Source organism: Hemicordylus capensis, chromosome 15 (assembly GCF_027244095.1).
Source record: "Hemicordylus capensis ecotype Gifberg chromosome 15, rHemCap1.1.pri, whole genome shotgun sequence".
NCBI classification, from domain to species: domain Eukaryota; kingdom Metazoa; phylum Chordata; class Lepidosauria; order Squamata; family Cordylidae; genus Hemicordylus; species Hemicordylus capensis.
The window spans coordinates 16,339,970-16,366,323 of record NC_069671.1 but is presented as its reverse complement, the minus strand read 5'-3'; the positions used below and the strand labels follow the sequence as shown (position 1 = coordinate 16,366,323).

The window sequence follows — 26,354 nt, the reverse complement described above, 5'->3', positions numbered from 1 at the left end:
GCTGCTGAAATTCCCCATTATTCCCTATGGGAAAAAGCTTAAAAGATGCATACACTTCAAAAATCGTTTTTTAGTCACCCCTTTGCCCAATTTCTTTGAAATGTGGGTGGTAGCTTCCACCCATTAGGCACTACCACCCAACCCACTTTGGCCACAAAATGGCGGTTTGGATCTCTGAAATTTTTGGGTTCGAATCGGGGGTGATTTATTTTGTACCCAAATCTGGGCAACTGAGGACAGGGGCGATTTGTTTTGTTTACAAATCATCCAAACCAGCCAGATTGGGGTACAAATCATTTTGTACCCGAATCATTTTGCACATACGTACTGTAAACATTTTCACAGATTGGGTTTCCTCGGGATACGGAAAATTATTGTAGGGGTTCCTCCCTGGAGAAAAGGTTGGGAAACACCGCAAGATATGCTGAACGTGGCTTGATATTTAGATAGTCTATTATCAGCTTGCTTATTAATGTCATTTCTGTTTGCTGATACTTTGCAGGGGAAACAACACCTACAGAAATAAGTTATTTAAAGAAAAAGATGAGGATGTTGATGAAGAAAAGGTGGAGGGGAAATAAAGCAGAGCTACAAGAGGGCAACGAGAATGCTCTAATGAGGCGGCAGGCAACCTTGGATCGCTAGCTAATATAAATAAATAAATAAATAAATAAATAAATAAATAAATAAATAAAATACCTATAACAACAACAATACTGATAACAAAATTCTGGCATCCCATGTCCTTGGGAAGGACTCGATGTCTGGCTAAAACAAACCAGTCAATAACACCTGTTTGTGCAAACAAGAAATAATAATATAAACAACTTTATTTTTTATTACACTCTAGCTGTTGCTGAACTACAATTCCTATCATTCCCAGCTTCAATTTATTCTGGCCTGTGGAGGCAACACTGTTGGATACCACCCACGGGCAGTCTCTTTATGACAAAGACCGGCGTGTACGAGAGAGAGAAAGAGAGAAAGAGAGAGAAGCGGCAGGCTGACAGAGGAACTGACAGCCAAGGTCAAAAGGCCCCCAAATTCTTCCGACAGCAAAACAACACGTTCGGAAAGCGACAGGTCTGGAATAAATTTGGATCCAGGCAGGAGAGATGGGCTGAGGGAAAGGGAATCACTTGAATGCAGAAAAAGTTTAGCGATGTTCCCTGGCATGGCTTTTCAAAGACAGTCGTCACTCTGCAGGCCTTGGGCAACTTGGGAAAGTCGCCCATTTAAGCTGCCACAATGCAAACATCACTACAGTCACATAGGCAGCTGCCATATCCTGAGTCAGACCATTGGTCTAGCTAGCGCAGTGTTGTCTTCACAGACTGGCAGCGGCTTCTCCCAGGTTGCAAGCAGGAATCTCTCTCAGCCCAATCTTGGAGATGCTGCCAGGGAGGGAACTTGGAACCTTCTGCTCTTCCCAGAGCGGCCCCATCCCCTAAGGGGGAATCTCTTCCAGTGCGCACACTTTCTAGTCTCCCATTCAGATGCAACCAGGGCAGATCCTGCTTAGCTAAGGGGACGAGTTATGCTTGCTACCACAAGACCATTACAAGATTTTATAGCTCCAAACAGCTTTGCATCTCCAACGCAGCAATGTTTTGTTAATTTCGTACTTCGAGGTGGCCTTTCATGTAGGCACAACATAAGATCTACAATTCTGTAATTGCACAATTACGTAGCACATACAATACAGGGGAGGAAACCCATCTATGGTACTCCGAGATCCTTGGATGAAAGCGGAGAGGGGTAAAAACAAAGTTAATTGGGGGCAGTGTTCCCTCTAACAGGGATTCCCAGATGCTGTTGACTACAACTCCCAGCATCCCAATTGCTTGAGAATGATGGGATTTGTAGTCAACAACACTGGGGAAATCCCTGTTAGAAAGAACAGTGATGCTCCGGGAGAAGCTGGGCTACTTTACAAAATCATATGGAAGACATGAGCCCTATTCACACGTCCTCCCTCTTACAGGGATTCCCAGAGCCTGTTAACGAAAACTCCCATCACCCGCAGTTGCAACGGATGATGAGAGTTGTAGTCAATCACATCTGGGAAGCCCCAATACAGGGAAGATGGGTCTGCAATCCTGGCTGAGTGCTTCTCCAATCCAGCTTTTGATTGTGTAAACAGGCCTACTCCACGGTGCCAACTTCCTGGTTCTTGCTGTTTTAGACTAGAGAAATCAGTAAGTAAATTTACTACAGTCCTTAGAGCAGCTTAACATTTAAAATAGAGCAATCAGTTATCGGCCACCTTTTGCTCAGGAAGAGGGGGGCAGAAATGCTTTACGCCCTTCCGTTCACATTCCTAGGTACAGGTGGACATATTTGTAAAAGACAACCACTGTCAGACTATTGCATTTGACACGCTGATACTTGCATTATCCCCTTGAGAAGTAATTTGAAAGGCTGACATTTTTGTAAGCCTCGCGGGATTCATCTGTTGCAACCAAATCGGTTACCTAAGAAGAAACCCCTGCTCTGGTGGCAAAGTCCATCTCACTGCTAAAACGGTTTTGAACCCAGAAGGAATACACGCCACCACAAACTATGCCACGGCTGCCTATTCAGAAATATCTGCATGCAACATCATTTGCCAGTTAGGGAAACCATGACAAACCTGTTTTAAAACGGGTCTAACTAGCCGTGCTACCGGGCCAGTTTAGCAAACTCTCCGCAGCAGACAGCAGACCATCTTAAGAGCCTATCTGCACAACCAGGAAGGTTTTTGCACACATCTCCGCCCGCCCAGATCCCCGTTTCATTGCACGAGGAACATCAGAAGCTGCTGTCTACTGAATCCAACCCTTGGTTCATTTAGCTCAGGACTGCCTACACAGGCTGGCAGCTGCACTCTGCGGTTTCAGGTAGGAGTCTCTCCCAGCCCTCCCTGGAAATGCCACCAGGGATTGAACCCAGGGCCTTCCACATACCAATGCTCCAATGGCCGAATTGTCTAAGGGGAATATCTAACACGGTGCACAAGTCACCCATCCAAATACAAACCAAGGCAGACCCTGCTTAGGAAAGGGGACAAGTCATGCTTGCTACCACAAGATCAATATAGCCACATACACCACCCTGGGCTCCTTGGAGAAAGAGCAGGATATCCGTACACTATGAAAAAGGCAAAATCCATGCAAGGGATCATTAGGAATGGGGGTGAAAATAAAACTGCTTAAATTATAATGCCGTTATACAAAACGATGGTGCAGCCACACCTGGAGTCCTGCGTACAATTCTGGTCAGTGTAGAAAAAAGACGACTGCGGGGAGACATGAGAGAGGTCTATAAAATCATGCATGGTGTGGGGAGATTTTATTTTAATTGTTAATTGATTGTAATGGTTTTGTTTTAATGTAAACCGCCCTGAGCCTTTTTGGAAGGGCGGTTTAAAAATTGAATAAAATGAATGAATGAATGAATGAATAAATAAATACCTTTTCACACCATGCAAATTTAATCTGTGGAACTCTCTGCCACAGGATGTGGCGATGGCTCCCAGCTTAGATGGCTTTAAGCAGGGCTCAGGCAAATGAGTAGAGGACAGGTCTATCCATGGCTGCTACTAGTCCTGATGGCTATGAATTCCCACCAGGCTCAGATGCAGGATGCCTCTGAGTCCCAGTTGCAAGGCAGCCAAAGCCGGAGAGAGGGCATGCCTTCATGCTGCATGAGGTAGGCCTTGGGCCTGACCCAGCCAGGCCATTCTTAGTTATTTATTCCATTTATAGACCACCCTTCCTAAAGTGTTCTTAACATAAAAACAAGCAGGCAAGCAAACATTTTACTTTTATTTCATTCGTTGGCAGTTGTCCCCTCTCTTCTCCTGCCTGGGAGGAAAAAACTAATTGTGCTTTAATAAGGCGAGGAGAGCTGGTCTTGTAGCAAGCAGGAATTGTTCCCTTTGCGAAGCAGGGTCTGTCCTGCTTTGCATTTGGATGGGAGATGACATGTGTGAGCACTGGAAGATCTTCCCCCTTAGGGGATGGGGCCACTCTGCAAAGAACATCTGCATGCAGAAGGTTCCAAGTTCCCTCCCTGGCAGCATCTCCAAGAGAGGGCTGAGAGAGACTCCTGCCTGCAACCTGGAAGAAGCCGCTGCCAGTCTGGGTAAACAATCCTGAGCCAGATGGACCAACGGTCTGACTCAGTAAATGGCAGCTCCCTAAATTCCTATGATAATCTGGAGTGGAGCAGAAATAGCATCGGAGTTACCCCCATCTATTAAGTTGAAGGACTCTTAGCCCTCTGGCAACTCCAAACAAGAGAGTTTGGAGATCTCCAACCTGGCATTCAGCTGGGAGAAGCTTCTCTCTGCTCCAAAGTTCGGCATGAAGGCAGAGCTCCTCCTCCCGAGTTTTCCAGCATGCATCCGAGGCCTTTGGGGAAGGAGAGGCCTCTGTTATGCAGGCAGAAGCGGTGTGATTCTCTCCCACTGAATCTGCCTGCTTGAAAGTCCAGCCAGACACGAGAACTCCATTCCCCACCCACAAGTCAGAGGAAGAAAGAGCCACAAACAAAGGGTTTGCTACTGCAACAAGCTAAATCTGTGCACACACCCCCCCCCCCGATTATATGCAGCTCCAACAGTGTCCTACAAATCGGGATTTGCAGGAGGGTGTGGTGATTGCAAGGGGTCAAAATTACAGGGAAAACACACTCAGGCTAGACACGAAGAGGGTTTACTGCTTTAATGGTTTGTTTTAATTGTAAACCGCCCTGAGCCATTTTGGAAGGGTGGTATACAAATCAAATCAAATAAATAAATAAATAAATAAAAAAAATGCATAAATAAATAAATAAGAGGAATTTCCCGACTGCCAGAGCCATTTGGCCGTGCAACAGTCTGCTTTGCAAAGTGGTGGGCTACATTGGAACATCAGAAGTTGCCATATACTGAGTCAGACCCTTGATCCATCAAGCTCAGTAACCATCACACAAGACCATGGTTAGGACACATCAAACCTTGGGTTCAAATTCCAGTTTGTTGACCGGCATGGGTTCAAACATACAAACTAAACCACCAGCCCTATTCACATGCAATGTTCGGCCCACGTACAATTTAGCCCTGTTCGGACATGATGGTATACAAGTGTACAGATGTCTGCACACATGTGTGAATGAGCGTTCCTGTGAACACGACACACACAGCACTATTCACAAGTTCTGTTCGACAAGCATGGTAGGAGTGTACACATAGAGAGCCAGTGTGGTGTAGTGGTTAGAGTGTTGGACTAGGATCGGGGAGACCTGAGTTCAAATTCCCATTCAGCCATGAACTTCACTGGGTGACTCTAGGCCAAACACATATCTCTCAGCCTAACCTACCTCACAGGGTTGTTGTGAGGGTAAACATAACCGTGTACTCTGGGTTCCTTGGAGGAAGAGCAGGATATAAATGTAAAATAATAGTAATAAATATTAAATAAATAATAATAATAATAATCATACGGGGATGGAGCCTAAGGGAAGAGCATCACTTTTTCATGCAGAAGGTTCCCGGTTCAATCCCCGGCAGCATCTCCAGGTAAGCTGGGAGAGATTCCTGCCTGCAGCCTTGGAGAAACTCCTGCTAGTCAGTGTCTACAATACTGAGCTAGATGGACCAATGGTCTGACTCGGTTAGGCAGCTTCCCACGTTCCCAACCCAAGTACAGCAGCCCGCACCATGCATTTGAATAAGGCCACGACGTTGCACCTCAGCGCACAAACAACCCTGCAGCCGGAAGCCGCTGTTCAGCAAGCCAAATGGAGAAGAGGACCCCACCAGGGACTAGGAACTTGAACCGGGCAAAGCAACAACAAAGTCTGCGCAGCTGATTCCGATCCACCCACCAGCGCAGGCTGCCCGGGAGGGCGTGAGCTGCTGCGCAGGAACTAGGCGCTTGATCTACTACCAGTTGCAAACAATACACAGAGAGAGAGAGAGAGAGAGATCTGCGCAGGAGCCCTTCCCCCAAAGACCAGGCTTGCTGGGAGGGATCGCCGGGCAAGCCAAAGAATAAGCTCTCCTAGCCAAAAAAAAAAAAAAAAAAAAAAGCCACCCAAACCAAACAAAAAGAAAAAAAAAGCGGCGGGATTATTAGGCAGAGAGAGAAGTTTCCACTAATCTCTTTGCAGCGGGAAAGTTTGCAGGAAAAGCAGAGAGAGCCTGATGTGCAATTTTTTGGGGGGGGCGGGTTGCCGCACGCAGGAGAAAAAGCAGAGCAACCCGCCCGAGAAGAAGCCCCCCCCTCCCCAAACCAAAGCCCACCACGGACCCCCGCCCCGCCCGCCCCGCCGTCGTACCTGCGAGGATCGCCTTGCCCGGATGGGTCAGCTTGGCTTTCCCGGCTGGGGCGGCGGCCGCGGCCAGGCAGCGGGGTCTGGGGAAGGGGGTCGCGAAGGCGGGAGCCGAGGCGGACGGAGCCATGGGGGCGGCAGGGGAGGAAGAGCCCCGGCGAGAGAAGACCGGCACCCAGCCGCGGAGACCGGTGCGATCTGCAAGGACGCCTCCCGCGCGGAGACCGGTGCGGTCTGCAAGGACGCCTCCCGCGCGGAACCTCGGCTTCTCCGGGGGCGCAGCAGAGGAGGCAGGGCGGCCAGAGACCTCTCTCGCTCCAGCCCAGCCTGGCAGGGTATATGGAGCCGGCAGGGGTGTGGCTGCCGCCGTTGTGGCTGCCAGCGTCACATCCTTACAACAGCCCTGTTAAGGAAGACCCGGCCAGCTTGCAAAAGGAGGGAGAAGCAGCCGGCTTGCTCCGGGGCGGGGGGCGAGCTCGGCCTCCCTGCAATGGGCTCGCACGAGTCGCGATTCGTCTTTTTCTCCGTTTATTTTTGGCAAAGGGCAAACCAGGCTGCAGCGCAACTCCTAGCCCCCTTTCGAAGGAAGCCCCGTGGCAGGGCGCAGTGGGCAAGCGGGGCCTTCCTTAAGGTGGAAACGCCGCTGGGGCGAGCGAGGCGGAGAGCTTGCAAGTGGGTTTGGAGGAGTGCTTGATGGGTTGAGTCCTGCGCCGCCTTTCCTGGGGAGGATCGCAAGGCGGCTTGCCATGGGTTTAAAAGATGGCCACCCAGATGCTCTTTGGGCCTGGAGCAGCTTCCTTCTGAGGCTAGGCGGCAGCATCTGGGGCTTTGGAAAAGAGGCGACTTATGGGGAGATAGGATCGAGGTGTCTACAATTATGCATAATTATGCAAATTTGTCTCCCTCTCACACAACACTAGAACCAGGGGTCATCCCATGAAACTGGAGGCCAGGAAGTCTAGGACCAACAAAAAGTACTTTTTCACACAGCAGGTGATTAATCTATGGAATTCTCTGCCACTGGATGTGGTGATGGCCTTAGAAGGGGCTTAGACGAGTTCACGGAGGACAGGTCTATCAGTGGCTACTAGGCTGGGGGCCGCCTCCAGCCTCAGAGGCAAGAAGCCTCTCAATACCAGTTGCAGGGGAGCAACAGCAGGAGAGAAGGTGTGTCCTCACCACTTGCCATGGGCTTCTCGGAGGCATCTGGTGGGACACCATGTGAAACAGGATGCTGGATTAGATGGGCTTGGGGCCTGATCCAGCAGGGCTGTTCTTATGTTCTTAAGAGGCAATGCAAGACTGTTCAGCAGTTCAGTCCATCCATTGGTCTTCATCACAGTCAGCACCAAAACAATAACAAAAAGCAATATACAAATAATCTACATACACAAACCAAGCAGATGTAACAATTGCTCACAGACACATCACTGACTCCTTAATGGGGTGTTATGAAACCGTTGAAACCTTACAAATAATCAGTGGGAAGATAGGAAAACGTACTAATCTGTTTACAAAGTTTTCAAATAAATATACGCAATAAAACCAGGAAACACAGCTGATTCTCTCTCACTCCTGCAGAAAGCCTTCTTTCTGGAAAGAATACCTTAAAAGCAGACTATCCAAAAATCCACACAACCCATCAGACCTCTAGGCCCCAAGATTCACAGGCTTCTAATGGCACACCAGCAGCTTTAAAATAACGGCACCATTTCTCATGTTGAATTACTGCCACCGAGTTGCACATGAAGCTGCCATCCTCCTATTACTCTTTGTTATGGATGTGGTGGAGAGAGAGAGAGAGAGAGAAACCTTGCTGTTTGCCTTAAAAATAACAAATACATGTTCTCTTGATGAACACCCACCGTTCAGAACTGGCAAAGGAGCCTCCGTCACCATCTCTGTCTTCAATGAACTGTTTTCCTGAAGCCTAGCACTTTCTGTGAAACCCAAATGTAGTTCTTGTTCTGGATTATATTGTTACTCTCCACCTTCCTCAAAGAGCCCTGGAAAATGAGGCTGAAGGCACATCTCATCCAGCAGCCTGCTTCTCACAGACACACACGGACGTAGGAAGCTGCCTTATACCGTTGGTCCATCGGCCTTGGTGTTGCTGGCACTGGCTGGCAGCATCTCTCCAAGGTTTTAGGCAGCCCTCCCTGCTGGAGATGCTGCCAGGATCTACACCGGTACGCCATAATACCTCAACAGGTTAAAGACAGAAGTGCCCTTGGTTGTGTAGGAATCGTGAACAGACCACCAAGGCCTTATTTCTGAGTCAACATCTTATGTTTATCTGAATCAAAGGCTAGGTTCCCCCCCCCAAGTTATTTGAGGTTAGAAATTGGCAGGTCATCTTAAATTCAGAGTCTGCTTCCTTTTGGATAAATACAGGTATAATCTGTATTTTTAAGGGGATTGACTTAAACGCACAGTCGATCGGGTAAATACAGTAGGTTTGGGGTGAAAGCAGATCTGGGGCACTGGTTATACTTCCAGAATACATGTCTGTGTGTTCTGTTTTCTTAATCCTGCCTCTCTAGCCAAATTCTAGGAGCAGGGGAGTTCAAGGCAGACTGTACATCTCTTAAGATCGGGTCTCATTTGGAAGGAGAGTCACAGACGGTGGGCACTGGATGAAGCTGGGAAGATGGTATCTCAGTGGCAGACCATTCTTCAGCAGGAGGCCATCACGAGGCCTGTGCCACTCTTCTGAATTGGCCAGCTCCACTGGTATGGGCTGCCCCCTCGTGTAGCTTTGGGGACGAACTTCCAGGAAAAATTCGACTAAAACAAGCAGCCTCTTCTGCTTACATACAAACTGGATAATTGGCCCCATTATTTCCCTTATGTTAGCCTTGGCAGCAAACATTCCTCATTTAACGTAACGTGATTATTTTAGTCTGGAGAGTTCATTAAGGGTGTCACAGCATCTGTTGATCTTACATTTCATAAACGCTGTATTTCAGGCTGGATTCATGGGTACACCACACCTAAGCTGCTTTATCTACCCTTATGGGCCCAAAATATGCATTGATTTTAAGGATGTGTATGCTGGTATGTTTCCCAGACTATGGGAAACACTTATATCAAGCAGCAGCAATGTAAGAAGATGCTGAAAGGCATCATCTCATACTGCGCGGGAGGAGGTAATGGGAAACCCCTCCTGTATTCTACCAGAAAGAAAACCACATAGCTCTGTGGTCACCACGAATCGACACCAACTTGACAGCACAACTTTACCTTTAGATATTGGTATCACAGCTGCATTTTCTACTCGTGTCTCCTATGCAACTTTGTACAGCTCAGCCAGTAGACCACCTAGAGGGAGCTCCTTTCCCCATGATTCAGTTTCAAAGCTGAATCATGTTTACTGAAATGCTGCATGGCATATCCTGGGGTCAGCTTACAAGCAGGAGGGCAAGCCTGCCTCGGAACAGAGTTGCCTCCTACCGAGTCAGACCCTTGCCCCATCAAGTTCAGTATTGTCCACTCTGACTGGCAGCAGCTCTCCCAGATCACAGGCAGGAGTCTCTCCCAGCCCCACCTGGAGATGCTGCCAGGGAGTGAACTCTCGCATGTAGTCACCCATCCAAATTCAAACCAGGGCAGACCCTGCTTAGCAAAAGGGACCATTCACGCTCACTACCGCAAGGCCAGCTCTCCTCCCCAAAACTTGCGACTTCTGCTCCAAGCCAATTCAGTTACAGCTCCACTCTAGGTTCCTTGAAGGAAGCGCAGGAGCTCAATGTAACAAACAAGCACGACCTCTATTCATTTGCCCAAGTAATCTATAACAGAAGGTTCTGAACCTGTGGTATTCCAGATGTTGCCGAACTACAGGTTGCGAACTCCGATCTATAAGAAGGGTTCCTCTTCAGCATAGAGCAGGATGAGGAGTGGAAGCATAGCAACAGGGTAGATCCCATAAGAACATCAGAACAGCCCTGCTGGATCAGGCCCAAGGAGGCCCATCTAGTCCAGCATCCTGTTTCGCACAGTGGCCCACCAGATGCCACTGGAAGCCTACAGGCAGGAGTTGAGGGCAGGCCCTCCCTCCTCCTGTGACTCCCCTGCAACTGGTAGTCAGAGGCATCGTGCCTTTGAGGATGGAGGTGGCCTGTAGCCCTCCGACTAGTAGCCACTGATAGACTTCTCCTCCGTGAATTTATCTAAACCCCTCTTGGAATAAGAACAAATCCCAGCTCCCTCTCTGCCACTTTGAAATTCGGGAGGACGGTGATTGTGATGGCAGAAAGTCAGTGGAAAACTCCTGCTTAAAATATATTAGCAAATGTTTAGTGGAAATGGTGGTAGAAGCCTCTCAAATTTAGTAGAGAGCACACACACACACACACACCCCAAAAGGGTTCGATTTGTGTGTCTATTCTACAGAAATTCAATTTCTACAGAATGCCAAGACAAACAAACAAACCCCTGCTAACTGGGCAAAGAGGCATCTTTTAATCATGGTGATTCTCTTTATTGAGCAGGGGGAGAGCAACTGGCCAGATCCATCCCCAGCACAGCATCCCTCCAGTGGCTATTGCTGGTGTCTTGTGTTTCTTTTTAGACTGTGAGCCCTTTGGGGACAGGGAGCCACCTTGTTTATTTCTCTGTGTAAACGGCCCCGAGCCATTTTTGGAAGGGTGGTATAGAAATCGAATTAATAATAATAATAATAAGTATCTAGGAAGCCAAGCTTGAGAACTTCTGGATCAATCAGTTACCTCTGTTTGCTCAAGAATGAATCCGTCCCCCTCTTAGTCCTAAAGAGTTGGGAAGGGGAACGGACACGGGGTGGGATTATGGATGTGTGTCCTTTAAGGGGTCACTGCAAGACCCCTCAGGCCGTGCTGGCCGACTGCCTCCTGCACCAGTCCCAGGATCTCAAACCACACAGCGGACAACCGGTTTGGTTCACGTTTATAATTTGATTTCCATAATAGTCATGATTAGCACAAGATTCATAGCCATAAATTATACATTGTCATCTGGTTCTTTAAGTACATGGAAATGTTAATGATATAGGTTTCTGAAGAGTGGCACGGAGTAGTATATTCCTGTTGGCAATCTCCAACGGAACAAAAGAAGTTGTGTGTGGCGGGCACACCACGGACAGAACAGAAGCCTGGTCAATTCAGAGAGGCGTCTTCAGAGTGCCAGGGGACGCGGAGACTCTGGCCAAAACCAACGTGGCGGGACGCCCTGCTTGCTGCAGCAGAATCAAGACACAAGACAACAGGAGTGTGCCAACTTGTTTCCGAGTTGCCGAAGGTTCGCCCTTACCGGTCTTCCTTGTACCACGATGGTTGCCCGGGGGGGGAGGGGGCACGCACACCTGGAAGCCTGCTGGCCAAATCTCATAGCCAAGGTCTTTAGGGGTACCATTTAACGCCACTGCGCAGCCTTGCTCGCCCTTTAGACTGAAAGGAAGAAAGATCCTGGAGATAACTGCTCTGCGATATGATCCAAATTTATTCTCTAGACGGTTTGGGAACAGATTCCAGAAGGCAGAGATGCTTTGCCGTATCGCCATTACGTGGGTCCCACCTCCCCGCAAACACACATTTTCCTTTTCCGTGTCTTTTTTTTTTTTTTTTTTTTGCACAGTGCTGCAAAGGAAATTAAGAGTGCACCTTTCAGATGTCTAGACTCTGCTACCCCCCCAAGGAGCTCTGAGCGGCAACAGCTTGATGCCAGGGGATACCCCAGCACACATGTGGCTGGCAAGAGGACTGCCATGAAAGAGGAAGCACCAGCCCTCTCTCTGGCTCCTCCTGGCCTCAAGACATTATTGCGGAGCGGAAGGTTGGAGTGGAAGTGCCATCTCGGCTTCGGACAGAGCCTCGGAAACGTAACACACACACACACAGAGAGAAAAGCTGCCTTTTGGAGGCTGAAATGTAACAGGACATAGCAATAAATAATACAGTGTCCTTTGGAGGTCTTGAACCACGTGAGACTGCCGAGGCGGACGGCCAGTGCAAGGAGACATCTGTGCCTTCTTGGACAAAAAAAAAAGATAACGGACGGGGAGAGAAAGTGGCCAGAGACAGTTAAAAAAGAAGAAGAAGAGGTCTGTCGCAGCGGAAGTTACATATTGAAGCCATAGACGGGCGGTTGAGTGAATCCTGGTGCTGTGTAGCCGTACGGGAAGTTGGCCGGGGCTGGGCCGGTGTTGGGCCCCGCTGTCAGCATCAGCTGCTGGCCTGGAAGGAGGCAAGGAAGAGCCGGTTTAAAGAGCTCAACGCACAAACCAAAGCCCTGCATGTCCCACAAGCAGTGCCACCCAGACGCTAAGCAGCCGAAAGGCACACCGGCAGCGTTCCCTCGGAGGAGGAGGCCCAGCTGCTGTCGACGACAACTTTTTAAAATCTACTCTCACTTTTAACATGTTGTCATCGCCCTTATGCTTTATGCTGGGCTATGACCGTAATAAAGACTGACTGACTACGAGTCCCAGAATCCCCAGCTGCAATGGCTTTTGCTTGGAGATTCTGGGAGTTGTAGTCAACAACGTCCGGGAATCCCTGTTAGAGGGAACACCGCACACCGGTGATGCCAACTCATCTGAACCCAGGGAGGGGTTCATAAAATAAATAATAAATAAATAAAAATTCGAGTACTGCAATATGCAGATAGTGGAGGGAGCGAGGAATAAACCTCTATACAACCTCCAATATCCTTAGTCTTGTTCTCAGCGGACCAGGCAATTCAAGACAAAAATTTCCTAAACATACTAAGTTACGCACGGCCAGGGTTTCAAACACCTTGCAGTTAGATCTGTTAGTTGTGTTTCTCCAAGCCTGTGCTTATTAAATTCGGCCACAGACCAGACACACACTTTTTGTTGTTGTTAACACTACTAAAACCACACCATGCTTCATGCAGGAAATACCGAGTTCCAATTTAAGCCATTCCTGCTTTTAAAAAGGTCAAGAACTCCCCTATTGGAGTGTCAGCCGGGCCTACCTTTCGGCAGACAGGGCAAGTTGCTAGAAAGAGGCATGGGCCTTTCAAAGGAGTTGCTCTTCTGCGAGATCCTATCGCCAAACCGCCTCATCACCCACGGCAGGACAGAGTCCCCCGTGCCACAGCTCAGAAGGGTACAGGGAGAAGCAGCAACACAATATTCTCACCGGGTTGAAATATCGAGCCTCTGGACATGGGAGGAGTTGCAAGCAGGCAGGATGGTTTCCTGCTGCAGAGGGGCAAGCGCACCCCTAAGAGGGCCGAGAAGTTCGGCGATGGCCATTGGGAGAAACGCATGCCGCTTGCCGTAAGACATTTCGGAAGCTAGCTCAGGGCCGTGAGGCTTTGACATACAACTCCTACAACTCCCATCACCCTGGACTATAAGCCACTGCAGCCAAGGATTGTGGGAGTTGCGGTTCAGCAACGGGAAGGCTGAAGTTGTGCAGCCCTGAGCCAGGAATCCGGCCGCCACTCATGAATGGGCAATGTGCAGGGCTGCTCTGATCAGACCCCTGTGGGCTATGGCTACACCCAAGGAATCCCTTTGGGATTGTCCAGAAGCTACACACAGCCCGACCAGAACGTCAAGGAGATCCTTGGGGAAAGCTCTGTTGTTCCTTTGAACTTGGGGGCCCAGGCAGAAAACAAGCAAGTCGGCACCTACCAAATACTATCGGAGCGGGTTCAGTAACTTGTTCCTCTTCTTTCCTTAGGCTTTCAGAAGCGTCAAGTTTGTCCACCTACGTTACAGAGTGAATAGGAAACGCTCATGAAGGAACTTCCCGACACCCGCTCCACGCTCCCCACGCTCCCGGTCCAAGGCCTCGAATGGGTATTTGAAAGACCACTTTGCAACCGGAAAGTTCTCAAAGCCGTTTGGGCAGAAAAACGGGGGGCAGGGGGAGAAGACGGCAGAAGAGATCCCTCTTTCAGGGTGTCCGCAGGAAGTGTGCAGCCCGCTGAGCCGGGTGCTCGGAGCCGAGACCTGGCTAAGTGGGTGGCAGTCATGGATCTAGCCGGATGGTCTGCAGGAAAAGTCATTAAGCCGTGGCAGAATGCTACCTAGATTCACCTTCAGAATGTTTAGCAGACAAGTACGAGTCTGTGCCTGAATTCTGCCATATATTCTAACTGGACCAGCAAATAAATAAAAGCAAATAAAGGCTTGCTACCACCTTAAGTGGTGCAGCGGGGAAATGCTTGACTAACAAGCAGAAGGTTGCCAGTTCGAATCCCCACTGGTATGTTCCCCAGACGATGGGAAACACCTATATAGGGCAGCAGTGATATAGGAAGATCTTGAAAGGCATCACTTCATACTGTGCGGGAGGAGGCAATGGTAACCCCCTCCTGTAGTCTACCAAAGACAACCACAGGGCTCTGTGGGCACCAGGAGTTGGAATCAACTTGACGGCCCACCTCACCTTTTCCTAAGGAGTTCCCGAGTTCTACAGGACAGAAAATGCAGGAACTGAATAGGGACAAGGCCTTTTCCAGGCACCAAGGTCATCGATTCAGGATTCTCAGGAAAGAAACACAGCACGCTGCCACCACTGTTCCCTTTAAGGGGTGCGCACGCTCACAAGTTTTGGGGTGTCTGCTCAGTTCATTTTAGACCCCTGCTCAGGTTGAATCAGGAAGGCCCCACTCTGAATGCACATGGTGCGCACACACTGCCACTCAGAACAAAACTCATTCCGCACAGAGATGGGGGAAAAAAATTAAGAGAGACCACTGGCTGCCACTACAAATTCAGCTTCTGGGAAGTTGGGAAGAGTAGAGAGAGCATTTTATTCCCCAGGGTCTGCAGGCCTTGTTGCAGGGGGAATCTGCAGCAGACTGGGAGAACAGCCCCATCTGATCAGCAAGCACGGTCCTGCCCCATGCCCTGTCTGCTGAATGCTGAGGAGAAACAAGGGTCAGACATGGTGACCGGGAGGCATCAGAACGTCATAGATCAGGCGGCTATAGGCCACCTCCAGCCTCAGAGGCAAGATATCTCCAAATACCAGTTGCAGGGGAGCAACAGCAGGAGAGAGGGCATGCCTTCATCTCTTTCTTGTGGGCTCCCCAGAGGCATCTGGTGTGAAACCGGATGCTGGACTAGAAAGGCCTTGGGCTTGATCCAGCAGGGCTGTTCTTACGTCATTTTAACTCCTCTTCCTCTACAACTTTAAAAATTATCTAGCTAGTTGGAGGGCTACAGGCCCTCTGACTACCAGTTGCAGGGGAGTAACAGAAGGAGAGAGGGCAGACCCTCAACTCCTGCCTGTGGCTTCCAGCGGCATCTGGTGGGCCACTGTGCGAAACAGGATGCTGGACTAGATGGGCTTCCTTGGGCCCAATCCAGTAGGGCTGTTCTGATGTTCTAAGCTTATCAGGAGATGGACCACCAAGGTGATAGCAAACGTTTTGGTGGTATGGAAGATCAGACACACATTTTGGTATGATCTAAGCCCTGTGATAGAGACCTCCGTCTAGAAGGTCTATGTGTAAGCACACAGGTATTAACAGCTGAAGCAAAGTTTGGCCGACACTCAACTAGCAAGCCAGAGCAGCGGCTCTTTCCTTTGGCCAGCGAGGCAAGTTCCTGGGAACTTCCAGGATATCAGGAGGATCTTTTAAGCTCCAGCTACGATGGCCGCAGGGCTGCTCCTTCTTCATGTATGACTGTAGTGCCTTTGTTGCTGATCTTAGCTACGGAGCCTTCGGGCAGCAATAAAGATGCTCTGCTTCATCATTAGAGCCAAAATGCCGACTCCAAACACACACACCCCCAACTGCCTGGAGCAATATGACTAGTAGGGAGCTTTCCTCAAGGGGGAAATGGCTTGACTCTGAACAGACACAGCATCTTAAGCTGGACAGCTCCATATTTGTATTTTGATGTAAAACAGTGGCCTTTCACGTCAGTGGAGCAGATTCCTCATTTCAGCTTCATTCTGACTGCCTCACAGACCAACCCACACTATGTTAGGACTGTACAAGCAACCTCTGTAAACAAGACGGGGCTTCCCTTTCCCTGCAGGAACGCCGGAAGGACCTGGAGTTTCGCTGGTAACACACCTTGACAGGCTCAGACATCAGAGTTTTCCAAGCTGAATAGAATATTTCTCCAGGATGGAAACTCCGTATCTGTTAGCGTAACTGGTACCAATAAATAGGGGCTCATTTAAACCATCACAAATGCTGTTTCACTCAGACACTTAAATAGGACAAACAGAAATTGGATTTCTGGGTCTAACCCAACCAGCAGTACTGCCTTATCCTATACCAATACCTTAGATGGGTGGCACGGCTGCTAGCTTCTCTTTCCCTTCAACCTACTGGCTTAAAGTTTTCCACTGGTTGCTGCCCACCTCTCCTATATCGGCTACGGAGCCCTAGATTTTCTGCTCCTGGAATTCCAAGTCAGAGAGTCTACTCCTGGCTACTCTTTCGCACCTGGCCAGCACACCTCATGGATCAAAACCAAGGAGATCCTGTAAAACCAATTCCACCCACGCCAATCTAGACCCAGAGAAGCCCCACCAAGAAAAATAAAGGTGCCCCCTCCCATTTTAGAGCATGGCAAGGCATCCATGTTGGGTCATACCAGCCCCACTGGATGTTTGGAGAGAGGAATCTGCTAGCCCAGCAATTCAAGCATCGGTTCTTCTCCCACCCACCCACAGCGGTGTCCTTCAGATCCTGGATGAAACGTCGACATGCGCTGGAATGGCTTAATTTTATCCCTGTATTTAGGTGTTCAGACTTTGTTAATAGGAGATAGGCCTTCTTGTAAAGGGAAACACATCTTGCTGTTAGGGACATTGACATGGAGGAAGTTAAACATGGACATAAAAACCCATTCTTCAGTGACATTTACTATATTAGTGTTTCTTTAAAAAAAAATAAGATTTTAAAAGCAGTCTCCTCATGCATGCTCTTTTCCGGAAGACTGTGTATTTAGTAGATGCTTGTTGCTTGGAAAAATCCAGCCAGAGCTCAGCTCGAAGACCAAAAAAAGCCAGACTCTGAACAGTGTTCACCAGATCTGCTGCTTAATTCTTTCCCGACTCCAGCATTTTAGGAGAATGACTGGGATGGGAGGGCTGACTTTGCACGGAAATTCCCATTTTATTCTTTCATGTAAGGAAAGCCCTGCTGGATCCGGCCAGAGGCCCATCTAGTCCAGCATCCCGCTTCATGCTGTGGTCAGCCAGGGGGCATTTGGGGAGCCCACCAGCTGGGGGCCGGGGGGAGAAGGAAGAAGAGGGCAGCAGTGCTCCGTGTAACTGAGAATCCTAGATGTTGACTTCAAATGGAAATATACAGGTGTCTCCTTCCCCCACAGCTCCTCAACTAGCTTCTGGAGGATCCCTGCCATTTCATGGAGATGATGCAAGTCTCCGATTGGCCTCATGTTATTTGAGTGTTATAAGCTTCCGGATGAAGCACACATTTGAACTGGGTGGTAGCAGGGACAGCAGTCCCAAGATCTAGGCATCTCAGGAGTGAAGGTTTAGTGCTAGATCCTTCAAGCCCAAGTCAAAACAAGCATTAAAGGCCATTTTGGCCAAGTTGATAACTGCTGGAATATTCCAGGATCCAACCGATGAGAGCAAGCACACTCTGGTTGGATTTTCCCAAGCCGTTTGTGAAGAGATGTTTTACTATCGCATTAAGAATTAGACGGACCAAGCTAGATGGTTCTGCTTTTCAGCAAAAAGCTACAGCTAGACTCCCAAAGATCCTAGATGCATTTTAAAATACAGACACAAATTAAAGACAGCATAAAACCAGAGACTGTCACCTTATTAAACAGACCATCAACCTGCAAGAAAATTCAGAGGGGAATACTTAAAATCAATAAGCCAGGACCACTTTCAAGAGAAAAGCAAAAACAATATAACAACATTACAAGGTCTGAAGGGGAGAGGAAAGAGACCCCAAACAGAAAAAACTCTTAGCACTTAAGGCTCTGGGAAGCTAGAGTTCTACTAAGAGATGTGCAAATATTATACTAGATGGGGTGTCCAGATGGACACAGTTTACCTAGTGTCATAAATACGTGACCTGCAGTACAATTTCACAGCCACCTTATGCTGTAATTTTGTGTACTGCCTTCCAGGCCAACCCATTTCAAAAAGCAGTTCACATACATGTCTAGCACTGAAAGATCGGGCATTCCAATTGCTGCTGGTGGTTCTTAAGGTTGTCCTGCAGGGCTGCACAACTCGGGCCTGCCAGATCGTCAACTATGAATCCCGTCACCCCCGTCGCAGGGGCCCAACAGCTGGGGGATGATGGGAGTTGTAGTCCCACAGCTGAAGGGCACAAACTGTGCAGCCCTGATGTATCATCTGGTTACAATCTGGTGGTTTGTAACAAGCCCCATCTTCCTCGAGGCTTTGGAATCAGGCGGTATACACACACACACACACACACACACACACAGAATAAATAATAAACTCTGCTCCTGCACCTTGAAGGTGATGGGAAGTGGCCATTTGCAACTCTGATAGCCCTGTGAGGGCACAAAGCCAGCTGAAGGCCAAGAACAGGCACCCTGCCAGCCTGCTACCTGTTGGCCCTTGCAGAAGCATTTGTGAGGAAGACAACACACCAGGTCTTGTACTCAAGCGCCCTTCATTTCTCAGCCGGACTCCCCAGATCCCTGCAAAGTACCTTGGTTTTCGTTACGCTGTTTACAAGGCACGCCACTGTAACGTAGCTGCGTCAAGTTTATAAAGAAAGACGCCACAATCTTTTGCGACAGGAGAAGGTGTGTCACCCCAGCAAGCCTCGGAGAAGCCATACTCACTTTGGTAAGGTACTCCCTCGTCACCTGGATGAAATAAGGCATCGCAAAGTCCATAATGTTGTGCCGCCACGCCAGCTCCAGGACCACGTCGGGATGCAGCAAGTCGTAACACGTGAAGAGGGAGGCGGCAAAACACTCCTTCTTGTCTTCTTCCAGGAACCACTGGAGGAGCTTCTCGGCCAGCTCCGCGTCCTTGGATTCTGCCGCGTACTGCATGGCATCCTGTGGAACAGCAGAACAAGACCAGCCTTAGCAACCGAGTGCCCCGAGTTCTGGGAATCGGTTGCAGGACAGTCTGTTACGAATACAAATACGACAAATATTGATAGATAGATATATACTGCTTTTCAACAGAGAGTTACCAAAGTGGTTTACATCAATATAAATGGGGACAAAAAGGTTCACAATCTAAACAGAAAAAAAATTAATACAGACATCAGCAACAGCCACTGGAGGGATGCTGTGCTGGGGACGGATAGGGCCAGTTGCTCTCCCCCTGCTCAATAAAGAGAACCACTACTTTAAAAAGGTGTGTTAGTCCCGTCTTATTTTGAAAGGGAGCATATCCCAAAGCCACAGAGAAAGCCTGGGCCTGAGTCGCCACCAAACAAGCTGGTGGCAGCTGTAACTGGACTTCCCCCAATGATCTTAATAGGTGGCAGGTTTTGTGACCAAGGAAGAGCTCTCTCAAGTCCCCTGGACCCAAGCCATATAGCTAGCGGTCACACCTTTTTGCTTGGCTCCTTTTCGGATTTGAAGATTTAAGCCAAAGCTTCATGGGCTGTTCATTGGGTCATATACACCTTACCCAAGTAACGACCAACATCAAGAGCCTTGCTGAATGAGGCCCAAGGAAGCCCATCTAGTCCAGCATCCCGTTCTGCACAGTGGCCCACCAGATGCCCCTGGGAAGCCCACAGGCAGGAGATGAAGACATGCCTTCTCTCCAGCTGTTGCTCCCCTGCAACTGGGATTGAGAGGCACCGTGCCTCTGAGGCTGGAGGTGGCCTAGAACCATCCAGACTACTCAGCGATCGACTTGCCCTCCATGCATCTGTCTAAGCCCCGTTTAAAGCCACCAGACATTTCTAAGTCTGCTCTCGCACCATGAGAACACAGGCAGAGGAGACCATCGGTTGTTTGCAGGCCTTTTAAAGGAAGCACAGGAGAGAGAAAACAGCACCAGCACACCTTATAGAGGCGATCCTTCTTACAGAGCTCCACGCTCTGTTTCCACCGGTTATTGCCTTTGTACAGGTACGCGGCAATCCGCCTGAACTCAATCAACTCGTGCTTCTCCAGACGCTGGGCCAGCGTGATGTTATCGAAGTTGTCGTAAGCGTCAATGGATGCGCGCAAGCCCTATATTGGGAAGGGGAGAGAGTTAAGGAGCAGAGAGGACGGGGCCATGCCCTGGGGCCTAAGGGCACACAATATAGCCACCTTGCTGAAGCTAAGCAGGGCCTTGTGTGCCCGGATGGGAGACCCATGTATGCTACTGTTGGGGGTGGGTGAGGCCTTAGCTCAAGGTAGAGCATCGGCTTTGCATGCAGAAGGTCCCAGGCTCAATCCCTGGCATTCCTAGGCGAGGCTGGGAAAGACCACGGCCTGAAACCTTGAAGAGCTGCTGCCAGTCAGTGTCGACAATACTGAACTGGTTGGACCAAGGGCCCAGCTCAGTAGGCAGCAGCTTCCTTAGGAGTCCTATTCTGCTACACCATGGATATAGCTGCAGTTTTTAGCAACAAGGGAAGTGATGTTGACTTGAGTCTATAGTCTAAGCCAGGGCAACTCAACTGCAGCCCTCCAGCCATTTTTGGACTACAGCCTCCATCTTCCCTAGTCCAGCTACTGGAGGGCCGAAGTCGGGCAGCCATGGTCTGTGCTTTATAGTGGGACTGCACGCAATATCAGCAGCTATTGTGCAGCAAGAAGTTGGGGGGTGGGCGGGAGTTCAGGTTTTTCCAAGTGGCCAGAACACCCGTGTAATGCATTCATCTTGCATCTCCGACTGTGGGAGAGAAGCACCTAGCTACGTCTTCTACCAGCACAATCTTAGCCTGCAGAAGCAGTACTAGGTGGATCAAGCAGGCTGCAAATCTCTAGTGTTTTAGGGATGGCGCTTTGTAACAGAGTCCAATGCATCTGTGGTCGATTTGCATCTTACACCGCATCCACATTCATCTCGCTTCCCCACGCCGAGCTGGGCTATCGCCACCGTTTCAAGAAGCTCACCTGATAGTCCTCCTCCTCTGTGAGGAGGTTGTTCAGTGCCTCGTTAACCCCTTTGTTATTATGGTTCTGGACGGAGCGCAAATAAGGTTTTACTAGAGGCAGCTGGTCAACCTAAAGGAGAACAAGGGATCCGTTGTCGGAGATGCTTGGAAGGACCTCCGTGTTTTTACAGAGTACTTTTCAAAAGACCTTAAGGGCCTTCTAATCAGCCGAGCTACCAGAGTTTGTATTAGTCCTCTCTCCAGATAAAAACCCAACCAGAAGTCTCTGATGCAAAAAGAATATTTCGTTGCATTTCTATGCCACCCCATAGAAAAAAAGTAGACCCGAATTCAAATCTCCATTCAGCCATGCAACCCACTGAGTGACTGAGCCAGTCACTCTCCTCTCAGCCTAACCTACCTCACAGGGTTGTTGTGAGGATAAACAACCATGTACACCGCTCTGGGCTCCTTGGAGGAAGAGCAGGATATAAATGCAAATAAATTTATTTATATGAGAGAGAGAGCGCACACACTCTCTCTGGGCAGTTTACTAATTGAAACACACATATAAAACAAGTTAAACACAACACACACACTCTAACGTTTTAAACATACATATTTGGAGCAGGCCACCTTTAAAACCAAAACTAAGGCCTCGTTATAGTTGCAGTTTAGCTTAACTATAACTAGTTACCAAACCAACCGCAGTTACAACAGTGTCAACGTTATCTTGACATAAAGAGATAAACCCTGCCTTGATGTTTTTGAAACCCAAGACTCCAGGCAGAATCTGGAGAGAAGCAGATCCTTCTCGTGTGCTGCCACGCTCACCTTGGAGAAAAAGCTGACTGTCCGGGTGTGATCTAGCCGGGGAGACAGTACCAGCAGGAGATCGTTGATCAGCAGCGGCTTATAATCCAAATAGAACTGCAAGGCTTTGTAATACAGCTCCACGTTAGCTACCTGGAGGAGAAGAAGAAGAAGAAAGAGTCCACTGATAGCTTGCCTCTGGACCAGTTAAAAGACTTTTAGTCCAAGCACCTCCACTGAACTGTTTGGAACCACCACGGGAGCAGCACCAGGACGGCCGCTGACCTTGGCAATGACATCCTTGAACTGGCCTTCTTTCCAAGCATCCGTGGGATGGTTCATCATGGTGATGATGGCGTTGTCGTACTCTTCGTATTTGTCGTAGAGGAAGACGAGCTCGCCCCAGAGATGAGCCTGTTCGGCTGCCCGGAGCACCTTCAGGACAGCGGGAAAGAGAAGCGAGCCACTTACAAGGCAGGCCAAGAGGCAGAACCCAGCACGGGGGAAAGACCACCCCAACACTGTGCCCACCCCTAGAGCTCCCCGGCCTCCTTATAGGCTTCAAAGTGCAGCGGTTTGGCTTCTGAAAGCTGGAAATGGCTTGGAACCGGCATCTGGACGGCCACAGCCTCCAATACAAAACCATCCACTCTTGGGCCTTCAGCATCGGTCCTTCTCTGCAGGTGGGCACGCAGAGGGGCACCTAGGTGATTTCGGAGCCGGGACCTAAAGGCCTTTGGAGCCCCCGCTCCCAGGCTGGAGGTCCCGCCCACCCCACCCCACTGCAAGTTAACCTTCATTACCTAAAAGCCTTTGGAGTCCCCCTCCCCCCCCCAAAACCACCTTTAACATCTTCCCATCGCACATATTTCTTTCTCCACTTATCCCTCTGTCTCTAGAGCAGATCATTTTAATACTGGGTTTTAAATGTTTTTAATCTTTTAAATGATTTTAATCGTAAACCACCCAGAGACGCAGGTTTTGGGTGGTATAGAAATATTTCAAGCAAAGCCCCCGGCACAGGCCACAATCACACTCGGCTGCCCAGCACAGTGCGGGCCAGAACAGCCCACACCACCCAGGTCAGACTAGAGAGGAGCTGGGGGGCCCCCAGGGGGTGTGGAGGCCCTGGACTTCAGCCCCGGAGTCCCCGGGTAAGAACGCCACATGGCTCCTTATTGTCACCCCAGCTATGAATCATGCAACAAAAGATGGTTATTGTAATAAATAAAACTTTTAGCTGCCCCACATCAAGCTGTTCTTTGGTTCTCTCAAAAGTCCCCATGAACGTTCCTGCACCAGGCTATAAAATGACTTCCAGGGCCCTTGGGGGTTCGTTTGCCTTCGGATGTTCCTGCCATTTTACACTTTACATCTGCTGCCCTGACACTTCTTTTTCTCCCCACATCCGCCAATTTAGGTGCTCACCACGAAGCCAGAAAGAAATGCTTTCACCCCCCCAAGGTTCCCGACCGGGGTTCCTCCAGATGTGGCTGAGCTACAACTCCCTTCATTCCCAGTGACAGTTTATTATGGCTGGGGGGTGAGGGGGAGTTGGCATTCAGCGACACCTGGGGGAACCCAGGTCGGGAACCGCGGCTTTAGCCTAGGATTCATGCACCTACTGTGGATTCTCTCAGGGTGTTTTTTTAAAAATGTATTTGGATATTATCGGTAAGTGTTGGTGTTACTCCGCTTCCTATCTTTCTGATCATCAGTCTGAATTAACATGCCCTTAAAAAAAAAAAGCTTTAGCTCTGGAGTAGGTATGGGCTGCTGGAGTACAACTCCCATCACCCCCTGCCACAAGTTGCGGCAGGCGGTGATGGGCATTGTGGTCCAGCCACTGGCGGGCCAAGGCTGCCTACTCAGCACAGTCGACTTATTCCAGCAGCAGCAGCAGATACCTTGGGGATATTAACTCTGGACCAGAACAATTCCAGATGTTCCCTCATCTTCTGCGGCTTGTATTTGGAGTACAGGATGGCCAGCTCGGTGAACATGCCCATGTGAGCCCGCTCCAAGCCCAGGGCGGCTTCCAAGAGGGCAATCAACTCTTCAAAGTAGCCGCGGTCCTAGGAGGAGAAGGAAAAGGCAGACAAAGTCACAAACCTCACACTTTGCTTGCAGGCACAAGACAAAACTCAAGTCGGCTGCCGATAATGCTGGCCCGTTGGGGGAGGGGGGGCAGACACACACAGACTTTAAGAGAAGCCCCGGAGCTTATGGTTCGACGAACCCAACCTGGTAATAGCGATTCAGCTCCTCCAGCTCGTCGGCATGGATCACGATGTGCAAGCCGCAGATCTGGGCGAGCCGGAACTCCTTTCCGTCCACGCAGGCAAAGCACACCTGCAATGAGGGGGGGGGGGAGACGCCATGAGCAAAAAGTATCTAGCAAGACTGAAGAGCATTGTCCCCAACCGGCGTTCTTCCAGATGTGGCCGGGCTACAATTCCCATCACCCCCAGCCACAATACGTTGCAGCAAGGAATGATGGGAGTTGGAGTTCAGCCACATCTGGAGGAAGCCTGGTCGGGGAGCAGTGCTATCTATCCTAGCAGCAAGGGCAGCCCTAGGATTCTGAGTGTGCGCATGCACACACACCCCTCTGCCGAGAAGGGTCAGAGTCCCGGCTTTAACATGAGCCGCACAGGTGCTCATTCCCTGGGTCAAATGCAGCAGATGACTAGCCCACCCCGGTTTGGGGATACAGTGGGAGAGAGTCCCCAGGGCATTATGGGGGCAAAGCTCTCGCCCTTCCGAAATGAAAAGATGCTGCTGTTAGTTTGGAAAGCCAGTCAGAGACCATTTTCTTTTTGGAAATGAATGCGGGAGGCAGGCTATTCATATTCAAGAGAGGCCAGCTGTCTATTGGGGGCCTACCGTGAATTGCCCCCTTTGCTAAGCAAATTCCATCCTGGTTTGCATTTGAATGGGAGACTAGAAGTGTGATCGCTGTCAAGTATTCCCCTCCGGGTATGAGGCCTGCTCTGGGAAGAGCAGAAGGTTCCAAGTTCCCTCCCTGGCAGCATCTCCAAGATAGGGCTGGGAGAGATCCCTGCCTGCAACCTTGGAGAAGCCGCTGCCAGTCTGGGCAGACAATCCTGAGCTAGATGGACCAAGGGTCTGACTCAGTATATGGCAGCTTCCTATGTAATGGGCAGAAACAACTATTTTGGGGTGCAAAAGCTTTTGGGAAGTGGGTGCAGGATTGCATCTTACACCACCATGCAGTACGTCAGGGGTGCAACAGACAAAAAAAAAAGAGGGAATGAAAGAATGGGCAGTGCTGTGGTCTGGCACTCTTTATGCACCCCTGAACAGCCATCTAGGTCTGCCTAGTGGACGGGCCAACCCCACCCAGCAGCAATTTGCCCCTCGGGTTCGAAGTGATCACTTTGTCGCCTCGGTTTAGAGTATTTACAGCCAGCCATCCCAACTATAGCATTCCCCATTTGGAGAGAGAAGTGAAGATGCAGGCATTTACAACGGAGCAGAGTTAGACATCAACCTCTGTAGGCAAGCCTTCGAGAGGCTTTTAGAAGGATAGTTGTACACTAGTTCTTAGTGGCAGCCATAGTTGGAATGCACGCCAGCTCAGGGGTGGGGCATCTGCTTTGCATAGAAAGGGGCAATCCCTGGCAGTATCTCCAAGCAGGGCCAGCAGAGACCCATCTAAAAACTGTGGAGAGCTGCTGGCTATCGGTGGAGACGATACGGAGCTAGATGGGTCCGATTCGGTGTAACACCGCTTCCCGTGGCCTTCGATTTAGCAGTGCGAGACCTCAGCAGTGGGAACAGCATCCTTCCTGTGGCAACACAAGGCCTGTTACCTCTTTCCAGGTCCTGGTGCTGTTGGCTTTGCGGGCACTATCCACTGCTGCTTGGTACTCTCCGAGGTGAACTAGGGTAGATGCCAGGCGAGCAAAGTTAGACACATTGTTGTAGAGGAGCTTGGCTGCGTCGTACATCCCCTCTTCGTAGCAGTGATCTCCAACCTGGTGGTGGTGGGAAGAGAGAGAAAGAGTCTGAACACATGAGAGCACCACTAAGAGGAGGAGAACTGGTCTTGGGGTAGCAAGCAGGAATTTTAGCCTTTGCTCCGAGCCCCCGAATGGTACAGACTAGATACTCCCTTGTCACCTGCCTAAGGAGCAAGAGGTTGCTGGTTCGAATCCCCGCTGGTAGGTTTCCCAGACTATGGGAAACACCTATACTGGGCAATAGGGAGATGCTGAAAG

General features: G+C 49.6%; 2 protein-coding genes across 3 annotated transcripts in view; both read right to left on the bottom strand.

Annotated features, from left to right (window-relative positions):
• The window catches only part of SLC25A1 (solute carrier family 25 member 1), a 34,708-nt gene extending 27,741 nt beyond the window's left edge, over window positions 1-6,967 (bottom strand). The window contains exon 1 of the mRNA XM_053280289.1: window positions 6,304-6,967. Coding sequence (XP_053136264.1) covers window positions 6,304-6,427 — 124 coding nt within the window. The 5' untranslated portion in view covers window positions 6,428-6,967. The remainder of the gene's footprint in view (window positions 1-6,303) is intronic.
• Window positions 6,968-11,211: 4,244 nt separating this feature from the next.
• The window catches only part of CLTCL1 (clathrin heavy chain like 1), a 46,006-nt gene continuing 30,863 nt past the window's right edge, over window positions 11,212-26,354 (bottom strand). Inside the window, exons 23-33 of one of the 2 annotated variants that reach the window (XM_053279769.1) lie at window positions 25,947-26,111; window positions 24,355-24,462; window positions 24,018-24,185; window positions 22,396-22,545; window positions 22,132-22,263; window positions 21,317-21,427; window positions 20,273-20,443; window positions 19,082-19,303; window positions 18,071-18,091; window positions 13,940-14,015; window positions 11,212-12,509 (exon numbers count right to left, since the gene is read on the bottom strand). In XM_053279769.1, the coding sequence (XP_053135744.1) occupies window positions 12,394-12,509; window positions 13,940-14,015; window positions 18,071-18,091; window positions 19,082-19,303; window positions 20,273-20,443; window positions 21,317-21,427; window positions 22,132-22,263; window positions 22,396-22,545; window positions 24,018-24,185; window positions 24,355-24,462; window positions 25,947-26,111 (1,440 nt within the window). In that variant the 3' untranslated portion in view covers window positions 11,212-12,393. The remainder of the gene's footprint in view (window positions 12,510-13,939; window positions 14,016-18,070; window positions 18,092-19,081; window positions 19,304-20,272; window positions 20,444-21,316; window positions 21,428-22,131; window positions 22,264-22,395; window positions 22,546-24,017; window positions 24,186-24,354; window positions 24,463-25,946; window positions 26,112-26,354) is intronic. The other variant, XM_053279770.1, reaches the window with a different exon arrangement.